The sequence below is a fragment of the Oreochromis aureus genome, linkage group 18 (assembly GCF_013358895.1).
Source record: "Oreochromis aureus strain Israel breed Guangdong linkage group 18, ZZ_aureus, whole genome shotgun sequence".
Lineage (NCBI taxonomy): Eukaryota > Metazoa > Chordata > Actinopteri > Cichliformes > Cichlidae > Oreochromis > Oreochromis aureus.
In genome coordinates this window covers 1546225-1565727 of record NC_052959.1, presented here as the reverse complement: position 1 = coordinate 1565727, position 19503 = coordinate 1546225, and the positions used below count along the sequence as shown (strand labels likewise).

Below are 19503 nucleotides of genomic sequence, written 5' to 3'. Positions count from 1 at the left end.
ATGCGTCCCATGTCTGAGAACAGTGACCGTTGTGCTCACAGTGGTTTGGAACACACCTGACATAAAACAGCAGGAAACTTATGAGCACTCAGTGAGAACACAGCTCTGACTTTAACCCCTCTCCACCCTCCAGACTGATGCAGGTCCCATGAACAATACACTGTGTTTTTAATTCTTTTATCACAATCTTAGGTTTGGACTTCTGGGATATATACCTGTCTATAATGGCACACATATCTAGGCTGACATTTTCAAAAGTTCCAATGAGGCCCTGCTCCACCGCCTTGAGGTCCACCAGGTGATCATCTATGTGGATCATCTGCATGCAGCCCTGGAAGGAGCGCTGATGTGATCTGGTGTTCGTTTGCAGAAAATAACCTAGAGAAAGACGAAGAGCATCAAAGGTATTATTATCACCAGCAAAGACGTATCCTGGAATTAAGCTGGTGAGGACTGCACAGTTTAATCTCATTTTATGTATGATTCAAAACATGAAATTATTTCAGGCACCAAAAATCAATGCAAGCTTCTGTGAAAATAAAGTCATTGTGCTTTAGGACAAACATCTACTTTCATTTTGTTTGATAATTAAGAAACTAATTTTACCCACACGGTTGTAGCAGTCAGTCATAGCCTACCCTGTCATTCCAAATTGCTGTGACACTTTTTAAATTCACACTTGCATCAGTGCTGCTTTATCATGCTGTGTTGGTGTTGTGTTTTTAGGAGAAAACTTGGACACACTTAATAAAACATCAAATTACTCTGGAATATGTTTACTCCCGTTTTTCAGTGATCACCTCCAAAGTAATAGGTTCCTCCAGTCTGGATCTGGATGGGGATAGCTGTTCTAACTGTGGAGGCCTCATCTCCATCAACTGTCAGCATTGCATAGTTTTCCAGTGCATTCAGGTGGACACTATGCCACTGTCCATCATTCAGACCTGAACCTATGAGGAAAAACACATGCAGAAAAGTTTAACAGGAAAACATAGCAGCCATCGAAGTGAAGACAAAGAGACCAAAAAGGGACCTCGAGGTAATAATTAAACAACCGAAGACACTAAAAGCCAACAAGCTGAGCTCACTTGATGAAATGTCTATACGTGTGTTCTTCTTCTGTGTCACATTCATATAGACGGTGATTTTTCCCTCCGTCAGGCCCAGCTCCACCCAGCCATCCGCCAGGGCGGTGAACATCAGAAGGCCGTTGGGATTCCACGTCCTGAAAGACAGACTGACTGACAGGGTGTCACTGTCAGTCTGACCCGGCAGCCGCAGGAAGGATGTGGAGTTGAAGAAAACTGGGGAGGTGTTGGATTCGGCGCAGGAAAATGTCAGGTTACGCTACAGTGGAAAAAAGAAACCGATAACCGATATAATAAGAGATTCATGGAGTAGGTATGCAATACCTAACAGACTTTTATTGTGAATCGTCATTTTATTTGGTGCTTAAAGTGTGTAGAATAAAGACTTGATGCTATATTTTCCACTTCTGTCAGTCCTCTAGGGCCAGCATAGGTCTGGGTAACATGAATGTCATCAAATGTTGAGACGTGGATCCACGTGCATGTCTGTTTTTTATGACGCCACGGACATTTTCACAGTGAATACGTTACTAAAAGCCAGTCTATTCACAGACTGCACTCACATGTGTGATATAGAGGAACTTCAGTCAATTTGAACATCTGAGCTAAAAACACAGTGGTTATTATGGAGTGGAAAAAACAAACTGGTAATCAAAATTAGTTCTAACGAGTCAGACAAATTTCAGACAAGAAATGTGCCACCTGAAATCCGGACAAGATGTCAGGAGAGATTCAAAATCCATTCTTAGATGAAAACAGCAGTCTTAGTGTGGGAAGTAGGCTACAGTATTCTGGTTTTAGTTTCAGATAACAACACCCATGGGTGCCGCCAACTAATCACAGATTCACTGTGGTTAATTGGCAGCCTGTGATTACACTGCACTGTTCAATGCACTGTCAGTCAGGTGGTCCATTTAGAACAAGTCTCAGATCAGACCACTGAAAAATGTCTCTTAGCTTTGAAGAGACGAGGGTTATGTTGGATTGTTTATGACATTTAAAAGAGCAGACCAAAATCTAAAAAAACTTTGGAAGTCAATCCGAGAATCAGAGACGTTCTTCACTGACAAGGGGATCAGCTGGAAGTTTATTGCTTAGCGAGCAGCTCGGTGGGGTGGCTTCTGGGAAAAGCCTGAGAAATCTGTGAAAACAAATCCAAAGAGTGTCCTGGGAGGGCTTCGCTGAACTTTGAGGAGCTAACTAGTATACTGACAGAAGTAGAGGCGATATTGAGGCCTCGGTCCTCTGCATACAGTGGTGCTTCAGAGTTCCAGAGTTGGGCAAAGACTCGCTTCTCTTCCACCAAAGACAGTATTTCCCCGTCACAGGTTAATGTAAGCTGGGAGGGGTCAAAGATGGAGCTACTGCCAGACACTCTTAACCAGCGTTTGGAGCTGCTGGCGGTGTGACTACTTAATGGACTTCAAATCTCCTAACAAGTGTGAAACACACATTTCACACTAGTGAGCAGTAAAAAACACCCAGTGTGATGAATGTGGGAGATGTTGTCCTGGTTGAAGAGAATAACTCACCCAGACAAACGTATTTCCTCGGACACAGCTGTTCCTGCATTGTTCACAGTTTAAAGCTTGCTGAGGAGACCTGCTCAGTTACTACGTCCACTCCAGATAAGTAAACGCACTGTACTGAAGCAGCTGGATACTGATGAACAGCTGTTAATCAGGTGGGACGATGTTGTGATTTAATGATCCTTTACATGTTACTGGCTTCTTGGACATGCAGGAAACACTAAAACATGCTGTCCTTGTCATTTACTGCAGTGAATATGAAGAAAATGTGTTTAAACAGTTAATGGTAATTATTTATTTTATTGTGAAAGCTTGTTACAGGAAGTGTTTTATTTTGAAGAGCACTTGATACTGTTGACCATAATATTTTATTACAGCGACTGGAGCATGCTGGTATTAAAAGCAGTACGCTGCACTGGTTTAAATCAGTGTTTTGGAGCCACGGCACATATTTAAGGGTTTGTAAGTAAATGAGAGAAACATTACATGTAGTTTTAGATATTTGTGTGAACAGTTATGTTTTTGAAAGAAAATTTTCCAATGAAGATGAACTTAATAAATTGTGCGTAAATAATCACTTTTTATTTAGGTTTGGATAAACACATTTGTAAAGTAGTTTTAAGTGTGCTTCGTATTTGTGAGCGGATTGGATCAAGTCGTCAGAAAGTTACAGACAAATCTTCGTTTACGCTGGTGGATCATATTGTTCTGCAGGAGGTTTCTTCCTGTTAAAAGGGAGTTTTTCCTTCCCACTGTCACCAAAGTGCTTGCTCATATGGTTGTTGAGGTTTTCTCTGTTTTCTCTGTATTGTTGGAGGGTCTTTACCTTATAATATAACTTATTTACTTACTGTTGTTGTGATTTAGTGCTATATAAATGAAACCGAATTAAATGCATCTGTTTACACTGACGGCGTCATTTCATTGGACGAATACAGAATTTATTATTTTGAACCACACAAGATTTGTCAGATCTCAAAAAACAGATGTGACCAATCAGACCACTTCATTTGGCAATGAATATGCTCGTAGCTCAAAAGCGTGCATGGGCACTGAATATACAGCGATATGGTAATAGTATTAACACAAAGCTCATCACTTTTGATTTTAAGATAGAATTTTGGCAGGAGTGTTTCTGAGAAGGTAGTCAACCCCATCCCTCCTTGTATGGGCAGGACTATGGGATGTCTGGCTCATTGCTAAAGGCCATTTAGTCCTTGCACAACAGTAAAGAGAGATTGTTTTGTTTTGCTGGCAATAAGTCAGACTTGTCTCCGGTGGATCTTGGACTCTGCTGTACTTTATCAACGATTCTGTTCATAGTTTTTAATAGACAAAACATCTGGGCAAGGACAGTTTCTACTTTGGTGGCCTTAGGTTTCAATTTTTACATTTGCAGATGATGTGGTTCTGTTGGCTTCATCAGGTGATAACTGAATGTGAAGCAGTGGTAATGAGAATCTACCCCAAGTGCAGGTGGAGGAGTTTAGGTATCCCAGTTCATGAGTGAGGGGAGGACAGTGAGATTGCTAGACAAACTGGAGCAGCATCTGCAGTTTACCCATCTGTTGTTGTGAAGAGGGAGCTCAGCATTAAAGCAAAGCTGTCGATGTACCAGCCAATCTTCATTCTTCAACCATAGCAACAAGTTCTGAGTAATGACCAAAAGAATGAAGAAAGAGGTTTCTGGTTCTTTGAAAGAATCAAACTCTGGTTTGTCTTCCCTCTTAGTGTGGTTTGTTTGTGTAGACGTGAGCACAGTAATTGCACTTGGGCACGGACCAAAACAACTGCACCAAGACCTCCTTCAAACGGTCTCAGTGTGGTTGTTGCGGTGGTTCCTTTATGGTATAAATGTGACCTCAATCTGAATAAACTACCTAGTGTACATTTCAAAACTGAGCTGAAAAGCTTCCTGTAGCAACAAACGCTTTGCATTCTGGGAAGTAGCAGTGAAATCAACAAATATTCTCCCTGTTCTCTAATGCTCCAAAACACAGCACCTTCTTGCTGTATTTACTTTTATTGATCCTGCCCAGAATAATCTACCAGGTGGTTTGTAGTGATGCACTTTGGTTCACCTGGAATTTTCTCAGTGTGAAAAGACACCAAATCATGGGGCAAAACTACAGCTGATTCAGACCACAGTAAACTGGTTTATAGGTATGAGAATGCCCTAAATCACTGCTGCAGAACAGCCTCACAGGCATGAGTGTTACGGGCCACTTTGCTAATCTGCTCAGGACAAGTTTGAGCAGCAGTGAAGAAACTACCGGAGCTCCTTTTAATGTTCTGACAGGTCGAAAGTGTTTGGTTTTCAAAGCTCGAGGCTTTAACAGGTTAGAGACTGTTTGGGACACATCCACAGGAGCAACTTATTCTTTTCCAAGAGTTTTCTGTCCAGTAAAAACAATTAAATGCACTCAATTAACTTTGTTATTTAACAAGATCCCACTAAAGAAGAAAAAATATTTTATATTGTCTAGCACTTTAGCCATTTTAAGGAACCTTTATTGCTATAAAATGAAATTCATTTGCAATTTTCTTGTGCTAAGTTAATGCTAAGTTCACTTTTGACCTGCTGCAGAGGTTAACACAAACAACAGTGGTATATGGTTTAAAAAAGTACATTTAGAGCTGTTTGGGTCATGACGAATTGAGGCATATTACTGAAGCTGAAGAATTTCTTTTTGAAAAAGAAGAGTTTTCCTCCACAGACGAGTGTCCATGACATATTTAGTTTAGGAAAAGATGCAAACTGCCAAATAACAAAAAAACTGCGAAAGGGTTTTTAAGAGCATTGTACAAGTAGCATTCCAGTCTACATTTAGTCAAGGCTGGGCACATAAACACAAAGAGAAGACACTTCTTACAAAGCTGGTGGTGTCAACCTTCTTCCTGCGCACCAAACTAGTGATGTTTTCCCCGTTGTAGGTAATTCCCTCCATGCAGCCTACAAAGTTCTCTTTGCCTCCTGAGGTTGGCTTCACAGACACAGGAAGTCCTCCAAAGCTGATCTGAGGACACACAGCAGAAAGGAACACTGGAGGATACTGCATCTCTGCAACCAACACACAGTCAAATCATTCACTTTTTAAGGTCTCGTAATAATAACAGACAACAACCACTTCACCCGATTGTGAGCAGTAAATTAATATTTCAGGCATCACACAGATGAACCGCAGTAATGTTGCAAACTGTAGGAATACCAGCAGGAATAAATGGACTCTTTCCGAATTCAGACATCAGATAAGTTTCAAATACACAGTGAGATAAGCTTTATACAGTGTTGTTAAAGTGTTTGCCTCCTTCCTGACTTCCTATTTTTTTTGTATGTTAAACACTAAATCAAACAAATGTAAATATTAGACAGCAAACACAAAGTGCAGTTTCTAAATGAAGGTGTTTATTATTAAGGGAGAAAAACCAACATGGCCCAGTGTGAGAAGTGACTGAAAATCAAAATCACTTTAACAAATCTCTTAAACAGGACCTGCCTGACAAAGATCCTCAAAACCCAGACATCAGGCTCTGATCCACAGAAATTCAGGAACAAATGAGAAACAAAGTAAATGAGATCTTTCAAACTGGAAAAAGTTATAAAGCCATTCCTAAAGCTGTGGGTCTCCAGTGAACCACAGCTATTGAAAACATGGCCGGCTGATCCTTACTCCAAGAGCGCAGCAACGACTCATTCCAGAGTTCACAAAACACTCCAAGACCAACATCCAAAGAACTGCCTCAGCTAAGGTCGGTGTTCATGACTCCACCATAAGAAAGTCACTGGGCAAAACTGGCCTGCGTGGCGAGTTCAAAGACGAAAAGAACATAAAGCCTGGTCTCAGTAATGCCAGAAAACATCTTGATGATGCCCAAGACGTTTGGGAAAATACTCTGCAGACTGAAGAGATAAAATTTGAACTTTTTGGAACATGTGCGTCCCATTTCATCTTGCGAGAAAACAGCACAGCATTTCAGAAAAGGAACTTCATACCAACAATAACATATGGTGGTGGTAGTGTGATGGTCTGGGGTTGTTTTGCTTGCTGTGGTAAATGGAACCATGGATGTTCCTGTGTGCCAAAACATCCTGAAGGAGAAGATCCGGCTATCTGCTGGTGACCTCGAGCTAGAGCTGGGCGATAGAACGATAACGATATGTATTGCGAAATAACTTTTTCTCGATAGAAAAAATAAACTATTGCGATAGACCTTACTCTCTTAAAAAAACAAAAGAAAAGAACAGCCAATCCAAATTAAGTAGCGCAGAGCCGAACCAATCACAGCCGCAGCGTCACGTCACGTGACTTGTTACGTACAGCACAAGTGCCAAGCCGCACATGTGTAGTTTGGGAAGCAGCCAGCCGGGCTGCCCAGGTAATGGAGGAAATGAGTGTGCCGACTAGAGAAAAATCAACCGAGAGCGTGAGCGAAGGTTACCGAAGAAAAAACAGATGATGGTTCCAATGCCGGAGAGATTGTCGAACGGAAGGACCACAGAAGTTCCGTAGTGCGAAGGTATTTCGTAGTGATGTGTCGGTCGCGAACAAAATGGCTCTTAGAGCCAGATTTTTGACGTGAACGACGCGAGCCGGCTCCTTATCGCGAGCCCTGGGGTTTTTTTCTTTCTTTCTCTCACCCTCTCTCTCGCACTTTTTTTCCGCTTCACTCCGCACGCGAGCCTTGTGCTTTGCGCTGGGAAGAGGGGGGAGGGGCGGTAGTTACACTCGCAGTAGCACAGGAACAGAGCGGGAGGGAGAGAGAGAGAAAGAGAGCCCGGGACAACAACATCACATTAGAAAGGTATAGTAATCATCCACAACTATTTTCAGTTGCGGATGATAAAGGATTCAGAAAGTTCAGAAAGCTATACAACAAGGAGAGATTGAGAATTTCCTTTTAGTTCTCAGTTTATTTGATATTGACAAAAGTTAGTCAATTTTGTCTGTTCTTCTGTAAAACAAACTAAGATTTATTTTTAGAATTAAAATTTTGTTTCTAAGTGGAATTGACAATTTAGTCTGTTTGTTTGTTCTATTTTGAAACTTAAACGCTTTAGCGGCTGCCTTTTGTGTAGTTTGCAATATTTGCCTTTATTTATCTGAAAAAGTCTCATGTTCCTTAAGTACATCTACCCTGTTGAACTTATTATGGGAAATAAATATTCAAATCAAGACAAGCTGCTGATTATTTCACATTTTACTTGTGAGCAACGGCACATTTAAATCTTACAAATATAGTTATTTGGCTTATATCGTGATATATATCGTTATCGCCTGAAATGAAAAAACATATCGTGATATGAAAAAATCTTATATCGCCCAGCTCTACCTCGAGCTGAAGCGCACTTGGGTCCTGCACCAGGGCAATGATCCAAAACACATTAGCAAGTCCACCTCTGAACGGCTGGAGAAAAACAAAATGAAGACTTTGGAGCGGCCTAGTCAAAGTCCTGACATGAATCTGATTGAGATGCTGTGGCACGACTTTAAAAAGGTTCATGCTCGAAAACCCCCCAATGAATTATAACAACTCTGCAAAGATGAGTGAGCCAAAAACACCTTCACAGCTGTAAAAGTCTCACTGCCAGTTATGGCAAAGACTTGACTGCAGTTGCTGCCAAGTGTGGCCCAACTAGTCATTAGGGTTTACGGGGCAATCACTTTGTCACGTGGGGTCATGTAGGTTTGGATTTCTTTTACCCTTAAATAAGAAACACCTTCATTTAGAAACTGCGTTTTGTGTTCACTTGCACTCTTGCTGCAGTCCTGCTACAAAGACACTCATCTCTTCTTCATGCTTTGTGTGGACTGGGGCGATCGTGGCTCAAGAGTTTGGAGTTCACCTTGTAATCGGAAGGTTGCCGGTTCGAGCCCCAGCTTGGACAGTCTCGGTCGTTGTGTCCTTGGGCAAGACACTTCACCCGTTGCCTACTGGTGGTGGTCAGAGGGCCCGGTGGCGCCAGTGTCCGGCAGCCTTGCCTCTGTCAGTGCGCCCCAGGGTGGCTGTGGCTACAACGTAGCTTGCCATCACCAGTGTGTGAATGTGTGTGTGAATGGGTGAATGACTGGATATGTAAAGCGCTTTGGGGTCCTTAGGGACCATAAAAGCGCTATATAAATACAGGCCATTTACCATTTACTGTCTGATGCCTTGGATGGTTGACCCCAGTATTTAAGCTCATTCACCTTCATTATCTCCATTGCTTCCAGCTTCTGCTTTGTACCCATCTCACACTAGAGTATCAAAAGTATCAAGAAAACTGAGTACAAGAACAAAAAAAAAAAAAAAAAAAACACCACTGGAGAATAATCTAAACAAACAAAAATGCTTAATTTTAACAAATACGAATGCTGATTTTAAAAAATGAACACTGTTGGTTGACAATAGCTTTTAGATGTGATCCTGATATCATGCTCTGATTTCCGTCACAAAATATTCTATTTTTAAATCAGCCCTGAGCTCCCAAACAGCCATTCAGTAATGTTTTTTAGCCGCATCCTTGCAGACAGTGAATGAAATTATGAAGTGATGCGAATTTATGGATCCTAAATGATTAAATGGTCATTCTATTGAAAGACAATATCTTAAATATTGAGCCCATCTTTCACAAAATAATTGAGCCCCAGTCATTTTAACTAATTGACCTAATTATTTGTGAACTGTTATCATTACAGAACTTCCTCAGTGTTGTGGTGTTGCTGTGCCAAAGCAGGAACTGTGTGTGAAACATGAAGAGTGGGTTCATTTCTGCCAGAATCTTTACTTTTACTGTCAAAGGTAAATTTTTTTCTCCACCAACGATCTGTTCAAGAGTTACTCTTACTAGTGTACTATGCACAGTGCCCTGAGATGGAATCTTTTTGATTTTTGAAGTGTATAAATAAATTAAACTGGGTTCACATATAACTGTAACTTGAATGATGAAACCTGTGCTGTGGCTGACAGGGCCGATGGATAACTAGGACATACATTAGCAGCAGATACGCGTACCTGTGTACACATATCCTCTAACACTGAAGCCTCAGTTGGAGTCATTAAAAGGAAGCAGCAGCTGCTTTAACTTATATCAAGTTTCACTGCATGCCTAATATAACAATAAACATCAGCAGAACCTCATTCATACTGGAGATGAGGACCTGAAAGTGAGACTACCTTCATATAAAACAAACATTGTTTGTTCACATATAAACTTCCTTTCGAGGTGACGTCCAAACTAAGATATTAAGACTGGAGAGCATTCTTAGAACCTAGCAAGTAGTTCATGAAATAAGTTTTGTGAGTCTGTCTCTATGTGTTACACCTGCGACAAACTGGTGACCTGTCCAGGGTGCACCCCGCTTGTACCCCGCCCATACCCCGGCTCTCCCCCTGTGGCAGATGGAATAGGCTCCAAACCCCCCACAACCCCGATAAGGATAAGCGGAAGAGAATGGATAGCTGAAAGCACATTTTATTTCTATAGCACATTTAAAACCAAAGTGCTTACACATAAATAGAATAAACAGGTTCCTACTAATTGAAAACACACATATTCACAGTTTGAGTCAAACATATGTAGGGTGTCCCGAGGCTAACGTGATGAACTGAGCCACGTGGAAGGTGTACCTCATAGTCCAGGTCCAGGTGATCAAATTCTCCATTGGTCCTGAACTGCTGAGTATGGTGGTCTAAAGTAAAATTGACATTCCTGCGATAACGCTCGATGACAACCGAGTGCCAGTGGTCATCATCCAGCAAGCTTCCACTGGTCACAGCCGTGTGACCCTGAATAGAACCATTCTGGTTGCTGCCTGGACAGACACATACCAGATCATTCATGAAATCAGTGGTTAATAAAGTCCATTTTAACAGAACACACTGATACGAACACCAAGAAGATTGGAAGGCTACCTAAGTTGATGCTGAGCAGCAGTCTTGCTCTGTGAAGCTCGAGGGAAATGTAGTCCCCCTGCTGTCCCTCTCCATGAAGCAGGACCCCATTTCCTGCTGTGGTCCGAAACTTCAAAGAGATGACGTCCTTCACAATTTTTAACTTTTTACTCCTGAAGCGGTAGGAGATGACCCCATGCCCATCAAAACTAATCACATCAGCCCCTGAAAGATGCAAAAGCAAAAGTATGAACTCATTAAAAATTATTAAATGAAAGTTAAACACTAACATATAATTCAAAGTATAGTATAGTTGTGACTTTTAGCAAGTTGTTTCATCAATACGTAGACATCAGCGATAAGAATACAAAGGGATTGTAGTCTGCTGGCCCTGAGACTTTGTAACACAAACACATACATTTGACACAATTTATAACTTTCAGTACATAGCAGAGAAGTTCTCAGCCATCAGCAGCTTTTAGGAAAGATCTTTTCCTGCACAGTCTAAATCTCACCTTAACAAATGTACTGCGGACACTTTCCACCAAGTGCAACTTCTTGTTTGCACAGAGATGATTTTCTGCTTGTAGTGTGAGCTTGTTGTATGTCACAGAACCTGTTACTGCACAGACCGAGTGCAGCTGAGCGTAATGTGCCAGCACCATGCAATCATCATTCGTGGCCTGAGAAGCTGATCTGAATAGCAAAGCCTCTCACATCAACTTACTCTCAGCTACACTTGCATGACTGAGAAATCTAAAAAAAAAATAAATCATAAACTTAACTATCTACAATCTGCAGTTAGGACAACAGTTTGCAGCTGAAAGTCCAACTGTTGTATCTCACATGGAAAGAGAAGGAAGAGAGTGAACTTCACTCAGAGATGGAGAAAGATGAGAAAGACAAGAGAGGAGAGGAAGAAGAGAGCTTAGATTTAAAGGGAAGGACTGCTGTTTGATAAACTGGAAGGTTAAAGCTAACATGTAAAGTCCTCATGTTTTTAAATCACATATCTGTACTTGTGACATTATGTTTTTTCATAGCAATTAGACCATGATCATAGCTCCTCCTGAACTACATTCTAAAATCAGTCAGGTTCTTGCTTCTTTCTGTCCTCCTGCTGAGCCAAACATTTGAAATAATATTGGATTCTTCTCTGGGCCTTGACTCACATGTAAAATCTGTTTACCAGCTTGGCCGAATCGTCTCTTTCTGCCTCCAAGCCAAATGCTGCAGCCAGACTACTGACAGCAAACTCTCATTACTCCTATTTTATATTCTTTACATTGGCTCCCAATAGATTTTAGAATTAGTTTACAAATTCTTGTTTTAACATACAGAGCACTAAATGGTCCCAGATTTTTCATCCCAGCTTCTTACAAAACACGCTGCTGCTCGTTGTCTGCGCTCACAGAGTTTGTTGGTTGTTCCCCGAACATGACTGAAGAGGAAAGAGGACAGTCCACCACCACAACTACGTTTGGTTTACTCTGGATTCTTTTAAAAAGCAGTGATGGTGTTGTGTTTAGTATGTTGCTTTGTTTTTGTTTGGTTTTTTTTGCTTGTCTTCTCTTCTTTTTCTCTCAACAGGTGATCCAGGAGATTTTTTTCTTTCTCTCTGTCTTTGTAAGTGCCCTTTCTCACTGTCCCTTTTCCCTTCTGTTTTTCTTTTCCTTCCTCTCTTTCTTTCTCCCTTTCCTATCCCCCAGTCATGTCTGTCCCATCTGTAACAACTGAAAATAAAATAAATAATAACAACAAAGTTTGATCAAATGGACCAATATGGCAATGCCATGATGATCCATTTGGCAAAATAAATCCATTTGGTATCCTTGTTGGTCTTCAGACAACAATTCTGACGGCTTAAGAACCAAATGGGACAGAAAAAAAAAAAAAAAAAAAAAAAAAGCAGTAAAAACTTTTCTGTTTAAACAAGCTTTCTGTTGAGGTTTTTTTCTTAAACTACCTGTTAATCTTACCGTGTTTCATTGAATTGTCTATGTTGTCTATTTTGGTACCAAACGTACTGTTTAATTTAGCCTTTGTGTGCAGCGCAAAAAATCAAAATAGTTAAACTATCTGGTGCACTGGTCAGCAACACCGAAACATCTTTGGTCCACGGTGATGCCCATGGGTTCCAGACTTCAGGCAGTCATTGACTCCTGCAAAGGATTTTCATCCTCATTGGGTTTTAAATCGACTGTAGTGGTGTACAGAGGCACAACTACAAGAAATGTATATTTGTCCAACAAATGATGAACTGTACTTTCCAGTTTTCAAGAACTGCCTATCCTGTAGTGTAGCCACAGGAGCCTCTTCTAATTCACAGTCAGTGAGAAGCAGGCCAGACACAGGCCAGGTGTCCACAGGTCACTGACTGTATCTACATCCACTCATCCACATCATATGCATGGTGTTTCATTCAGGTATTCTTCAGCTTGCACTCACAGTATGAGCAGCCATACAGCTCCAGGCGCACCCCGATGCGACCCTCCCTGCTCCAGTCCACTGGGATGAAACGGATGTAGCGGGCCAGGATGGCATACTGCAGCTCATGGCGAACTACACCCTCGCTGTTTACATTCCCTTCAAATGTCTGAAACAACATAAATGTTTTAAAAAAGAGAAAATGCATTTTTTGTTTTAAAAATGAATCAAATAACATTAAACCACAATTTATTTATTTTTTTGGTTAATTAGAAAAGTGAAAGGGAAAAGCACCTTCAGGCGACTGTTGATGTGATTTGGTGTTATATTTAAAAAAAACTGAGTTCAAATGAAATCGCAGGTTTTGTCCCAGTTTGCACCTGATAATAACACTGTACCCACCATTAATCCATAAATAGTTGTGACTCTAGGGATCTAGTGATAAACTGAGCAAATACAAACACACCTCACGGGTCCAGACCTCTGAAACTGTCACTGACTCACACTGCAACATTACACACAGGCCTATGTTACAGTGTGAGAACGAGGAGTAAAAGAAGAAGACTTGAAGGAAGAGGAGTAATAGTTTCAGTAATAACACCGTGCCACAGATCTAAATTTAAAATATTACATCTGTCAGGGTTTAGTCTTCCTAAACCCTGACAGATGTAATATTTTACCTTCCCATCAGCGTCAACTTGAAATGATATTTGTGTCGATAAGTTGGTCAGACTGATTTCCTTACCCAAAAGTTTCCATCCTGTAGATAAGGTCTCCAGTTTTTCTGTGTGTCACTGTAAAGTAGCCGATACTTTATGGTCCAATCCGAGCTACTATAGCAACCCTGTGTTGCTATGGCAAGCACCTGCTTCTTAGAACCAAGGTCTACTTGTAGCCACGGGTAACGGTCTGTATCCAATGGGGACCACCCTCCAGAACCTAGATTTGGGGATGTTGTAAGTTTGGGAAGGGTTAAAGATGTCAGAGAAAAAAGTGAGCAGATCAAGAAAAAACTACATTTTGAGCCTAATCATCTTCAGTGTCCTATAGAAGCACGTCTGCACTACTTTGTCTGGATAATTATTTTGAGGCTTTGCCCACACTAACTTTAATTTCAATAGTCACCAAGGCAAAAAAACTGCACACATGAACTCACATGCCAAATCTGATTTTTAAAAACAGTGAAAAAATTTGCTTTTCACCAAAATAACTCTTAAAATGCTCACAGATGATGTATTTACAGCCTAAAGTTTAACAAATAATAATTCTCATTTATATCTAATCTGGATCATCTCTTAAATTAAATAGTCAATTGGTCATTATTATTTTATACTTTTATCATTTACATATGCTCTAGAAGCAGCCAGATGTTTATAGTCAGATAAGGTAAAACTTCACATGGGAGCCAGTAAATCCACAAATCATAGTTTAGTATATTTACAGTGATATTAAAAAGAAAAAGGTCGAGCTCATACCTTCATGAGAAGTTACTGAGCATTAGAACTGCTAGTTCAGTGTTCAATGTTAGTTTATGACAAGATCAACACTTTATGGTGATGTTGGATGTTTCAGCCTGAGTCCAAGTCAAAGTTAAATAAACATGTTCAGCTGAGGGTACAGGGCTGCATTTCAGCAGGACTCTACAAACCAGTTTCTTCTTTGACATAATTATACAACTAATACATATTCGCATTGTGAGCTATAGCCTTAACAGAAGCCAGCATTTAATACCAAAGCTATAAAAATGCAGCCATGAATGGACCCAGAAACTTTTTTAATATTAACCCCTCCACATACCCAGAAATACAAACAACATCATCCACAATATTCCCGACGCATACCTTGTTTCCGGGTGAGTTTGGCATAACCAGCTCCATTTCCTCGGCTGTACAGTGACGAACTGGTGAAGGAGCTGTATGGAAGAGGAGTGGCCAAGCTGTCCTCACACTTCCCTGAAGCAGAAACAGAAGCCCACACATGTTTCCTTTAATGCTACCAGCAGGTCAACGTTTTACAGTGTGCTGTACTTCTACATCGCATCCTCACCATATCAGCATGTCACAATCTTATTGTGAGAACATTAGCTGCTGAATTTAGTTCAAAGCAAAAATAGCTTCCCACAGCTGTGTGACTGACTGACATCTGTTAGTTTTGTTGAACATGTCCAGTGATGGTGACGTGAGCTTTCAGGGAGTTGGATTAACAATGTAAATGTTGATAACTAAACATAATCCGCTCTTCATGTCGATACCAAAGTTGGCTTTGAGGACATTATTTTACACTCTAATGACAACTGATTGATGTGTCTTCATACAAACAAACTGTAGTAAAACACCAAAATCCATCATTTGGACATTTTGTTCCACTTGTACAAAAAACAAATGTTCTGGTCCAAATGTTTATCAAACAACTGAAAGCTGACTGAACACACTCATTTGTTCATTTTTAAAATACTGGGATAACTGTAGCCAAGGTTAACATGACATCGCCAACAACATTAACTCATCTATATAACTGACACTGGGAGGTTAGGAGAAGTGTGAGGCTGATGCTGCTGATCTCAGTTCTGTGAACATTTTGATGGAAACTGATGAAACTGGGTGTGATGACACGGTAACAACAAAAAGATGTTACTGACTGCGTCTGAGATTATCTGTTTGATGTGTTTAGAGTCCGGTGATAACGTTTGATGAACTACACACTGACTGCTATGAGAGGAAAAGACCAGAATACTCAGCACAGTAATATATCTGATGTATAACATATGTGTCTGAAATACAGGGTGGGCCATTTATATGGATACACCGTAATAACATGGGAATGGTTGGTGATATTAAAGTCCTGTTTGTGGCACACATTAGTATGTGAGGGGCAAACTCCTCAAGATGGTGGTGACCATGGTGGCCATTTAGAAGTCGGCCATCTTGGATACAACTTTTTGTTTTTCAATAGGAAGAGGGCCATGTGACACATCAAACTTATTGGTAATGTCACAAGAAAAACAATGGTGTGCTTGGTTTCAACGTAACTTTATTCTTTCATGAGTTATTTACAAGTTTCTCTTTGTTCACAGCCATTGACATGTCGTAGAGGTTAACACGTGAGGAGCGGATCGAAATTGTGTTGATATCTGGTGAACGCAGTAACTGGGTCATTGCAGCAGATTTCAATGCAAGACACCCTACGAGACCACCCATCTCCCATGCTACAGTTAGCAAACTGCTTGCTAAGTTTTGTGAAACTGGTTCAGTGTTGGATTTGCCAAAATGTGGATGCAAGAAAACTGTCACTAATGAAGAAACATCAGTGGCTGTCCTAGCTTCATTCAGCAAGAGCCCACAGCGTAGCACTCGCCGCATGTCACTGGAGAGTGGCATTAGTCGAACATCCCTTCGGGCGGATATTAGCTACTCACAAATGGCACCCTTACAAACTCCAGCTACTGCAGCATCTCAACGAGGATGACCCAGATCGACGCACAGAATTTGCAGAATGGGCAAAACAAAAATTGGATCAGGACCCTCAGTTCACGCAGAAGATTTTGTTCAGTGATGAGGCAAACTTTTATGTGAATGGTGAAGTTAACAAACAAAACCACCGCTATTGGTCTGACACTAACCCACATTGGATGGATCCCTCCAAGACTGTTGGACCAACAAAAGTGATGGTTTGGTGTGGTATATGGGGTACAACGATAGTGGGTCCATTCTTCATCAATGGAAACCTCAAGGCCACTGGATATTTGAAATTGCTACATGATGATGCGTTTCCCTCTTTATGCACTGAAGCTGGCACGTTCCTGAGTTTTTCCAGCAAGATGGTGCACCACCACATTATGGGTGCCAGGTCCGAGCATTCCTAGATGAACAGTTTCCTGGAAAGTGGATTGGTCGTCGTGGGCCAGTTGAATGGCCCCCAAGGTCTCCCGATCTGACCCCCTTAGACCTTTTTCTTTGGGGTCATCTGAAGGCAATTGTCTATGGTGTGAAGATATGAGATGTGCAGCACCTGAAACTACGGATACTGGATGCCTGTGCTGGCATTTCTCCCTGCGGTGTTGCTATCAGTGTGTGAAGAGTGGGAGAAGAGGGTTGCATTGACAATCCAACACAATGGGCAGCACATTGAACACATGTTATAAGTGGTCAGAAACTTGTAAATAACTCATGACAGAATAAAGTTACGTTGAAACCAAGCACACTATTGTTTTTCTTGTGACATTACCAATAAGTTTGATGTGTCACATGGCCCTCTTCCTATTGAAAAAATAAAAGTTGTATCCAAGATGGCCGACTTCTAAATGGCCACCATGGTCACCACCCATCTTGAGGAGTTTGCCCCCTCACATATACTAATGTGCCACAAACAGGACTTTAATATCACCAACCATTCCTATGTTATTACGGTGTATCCTAGAGCTGGGCGATATGACCCAAAATTCATATCTCGATATTTTTTAGCTGGATGGCGATATAAGATATATATCTCGATATTTTTTTAAAGCCATAAAGTAAGAACAAAAAGAGAGTTCTTAGTCAAAGCTGTGTCCCAGATGTCACACAGGCACTTTTATTAACATACAGCATAGATGTACATGACAAAATTACTCAAAAATAAATTATGAGCATTTACTAAATAATGATGCTCTATAAATAAAAGAAAACTGTGTTGTTTTGTGCATAACAAAGAGCTCACAATTGTGCAGTCAAAATGTAAACTAACAGACGCTGAGCATAATAACAAAGACAGATTTCACAGCTGCTCTGTTCCCAACTTCTACTGCGTGACTGACAGCCTGGAGTTTGAAATCTGCTTCGTAACCATGTCTCTGAACAGGAGCCATTTATGGTCCTTATACACACACAATAAGGTAATATTACGTTGAAGCACAGGACGTATCACTCCGCGAGGCTCCTCGGTAGCCGTAATGCTCCGACAATCCATCAAGCGGTGCAGCTCCGTAGCTTAGCAAAGTCGAACTAAAACATTTTTTGACAGATTGCTGAGCGCTGTGTATCACATAAAATCGGTTCGCGGTCATCAAGCACAACCAGAATTCATACAAAAGGCGAGCAGTCAACTTTTGAGAAAATGAAAGGATTTCAGGCCGTGCATGGCGTTAGCGTGGCTAGCTCGTTAGCGTGGTTAGCTCGTTAACACGTTGACGCCGTCCAGCCCCACGCACGGGGCGATGCGCAGTAACTCATTAACGGAGATTTGCCGTGTCCATCTTGTCGCTGCCTGCAGGTGAAGCGATGGGGGAGGAGGGGGAGTTGTGTTCAGTGAAGGAGAGGCGAGGTCGAGTAACGTTGCGTAAAGACAAAAGTGGACGAAAGAGAGGCAAACTTGCGGCTCCGCAACTATAATTATAACATAACATAGACTATATCGATATAAAGGATACTGTCACATCTTATATCTCGTATAAAAATATATCGATATTTTAAAAAAAACTCGATATATCGCCCAGCTCTAGTGTATCCTTATAAATGGCCCACCCTGTACAGTGGCCGAAGCTCACACATTACTCTTACCCAGTCAAAATCACCAAAAAACACTTTATCAATCCCACAGGAAATTATGTAACACACACACACACACACACACACAGCTCTGAACTATTCCTGGTGTGTGTGTGTGTGTGTGTGTGTGTGTGTGTGTGTGTGAGAAAGAGAGAGACAGGTGCTGAGCATAGTGATGAGCTTCCTCATATGCATTACAAAACAACAAGCCTTGCATGCATTAAGCAGCATAAAGGAACAAACACGACGTCGTCAGCAGCCGACCTAATATCAGCCTCTCCACCTGCACCTGATCTTTCTGACAACAGTACTCAGTACTTCTGAGCTCCTGCTGCAAAACCACAATGATGATATTCCTAAAAATCCAGTCTAACTGCTTTTTTAATCACGTCGAATAATAAACAGAGTGGTGCAGAGTTTCTGGTTGAACTAGGATCTAATTTAGTTTCCCGTGTGATGACAGTGCTGCTGCTTCTGGAAGCTGACCAGCCTGCTGTTCACCCGACCACTGAGCAACCTCCATCCATCCCTGCTTTTCTTCTTAATATTCTTTCATCATCATTTTCAACATGCAAATGCCAAAAACTGTGAATGATTTCTGATGTTTTTTCTGTCTCTGCACTGAACTAAAGTCTAAACCAAAACTGCTGCTTTGTTGTAGTTTTACATGAGGGATAAAGAATGAAACCAGAAAACTGTACTGGGGCCATTTCCCTTTGAATCAGCACCATTTGTCAACCGACATCATCAAGACAAACATTTGGTTAACTTTAGATCAAATATTCTTCACCAACTTTTGACCATATAATTTTTAACCTGCTGTTGTGAAGTGATGCCAGTCGATGCTCCAATCATGGCTGACAAGGTCAAAAATGTTGACTCAGCTGACTTTTTTTAAATTGAAACAAAACTAATTGCATCAACTTAAAAAGTTATTTAAGCATAGACAGGAAAACCCAGCAACCTCAGCAATGACCTAAAACACAGTTTTAAAAATAACATGTAGGGAAAATTAGCCAAAAAAGGAACAAAGATATTTGCTGAAAGGCCGTCAGCACATTTATT

General features: G+C 41.0%; 1 protein-coding gene across 1 annotated transcript in view; it reads right to left on the bottom strand.

Moving 5' to 3' along the window:
* Window positions 1-19503, bottom strand: part of cntnap2b (contactin associated protein 2b) — a 47578-nt gene that overhangs the window by 20278 nt on the left and 7797 nt on the right. The window contains exons 2-11 of the mRNA XM_031747537.2: window positions 14758-14868; window positions 13662-13855; window positions 12938-13085; window positions 10511-10714; window positions 10226-10410; window positions 5491-5634; window positions 1089-1347; window positions 801-950; window positions 216-378; window positions 1-56 (exon numbers count right to left, since the gene is read on the bottom strand). The exon at window positions 1-56 is cut by the window's left edge and continues 51 nt beyond it. Of these exons, the coding sequence (XP_031603397.1) occupies window positions 1-56; window positions 216-378; window positions 801-950; window positions 1089-1347; window positions 5491-5634; window positions 10226-10410; window positions 10511-10714; window positions 12938-13085; window positions 13662-13855; window positions 14758-14868 (1614 nt within the window). The remainder of the gene's footprint in view (window positions 57-215; window positions 379-800; window positions 951-1088; window positions 1348-5490; window positions 5635-10225; window positions 10411-10510; window positions 10715-12937; window positions 13086-13661; window positions 13856-14757; window positions 14869-19503) is intronic.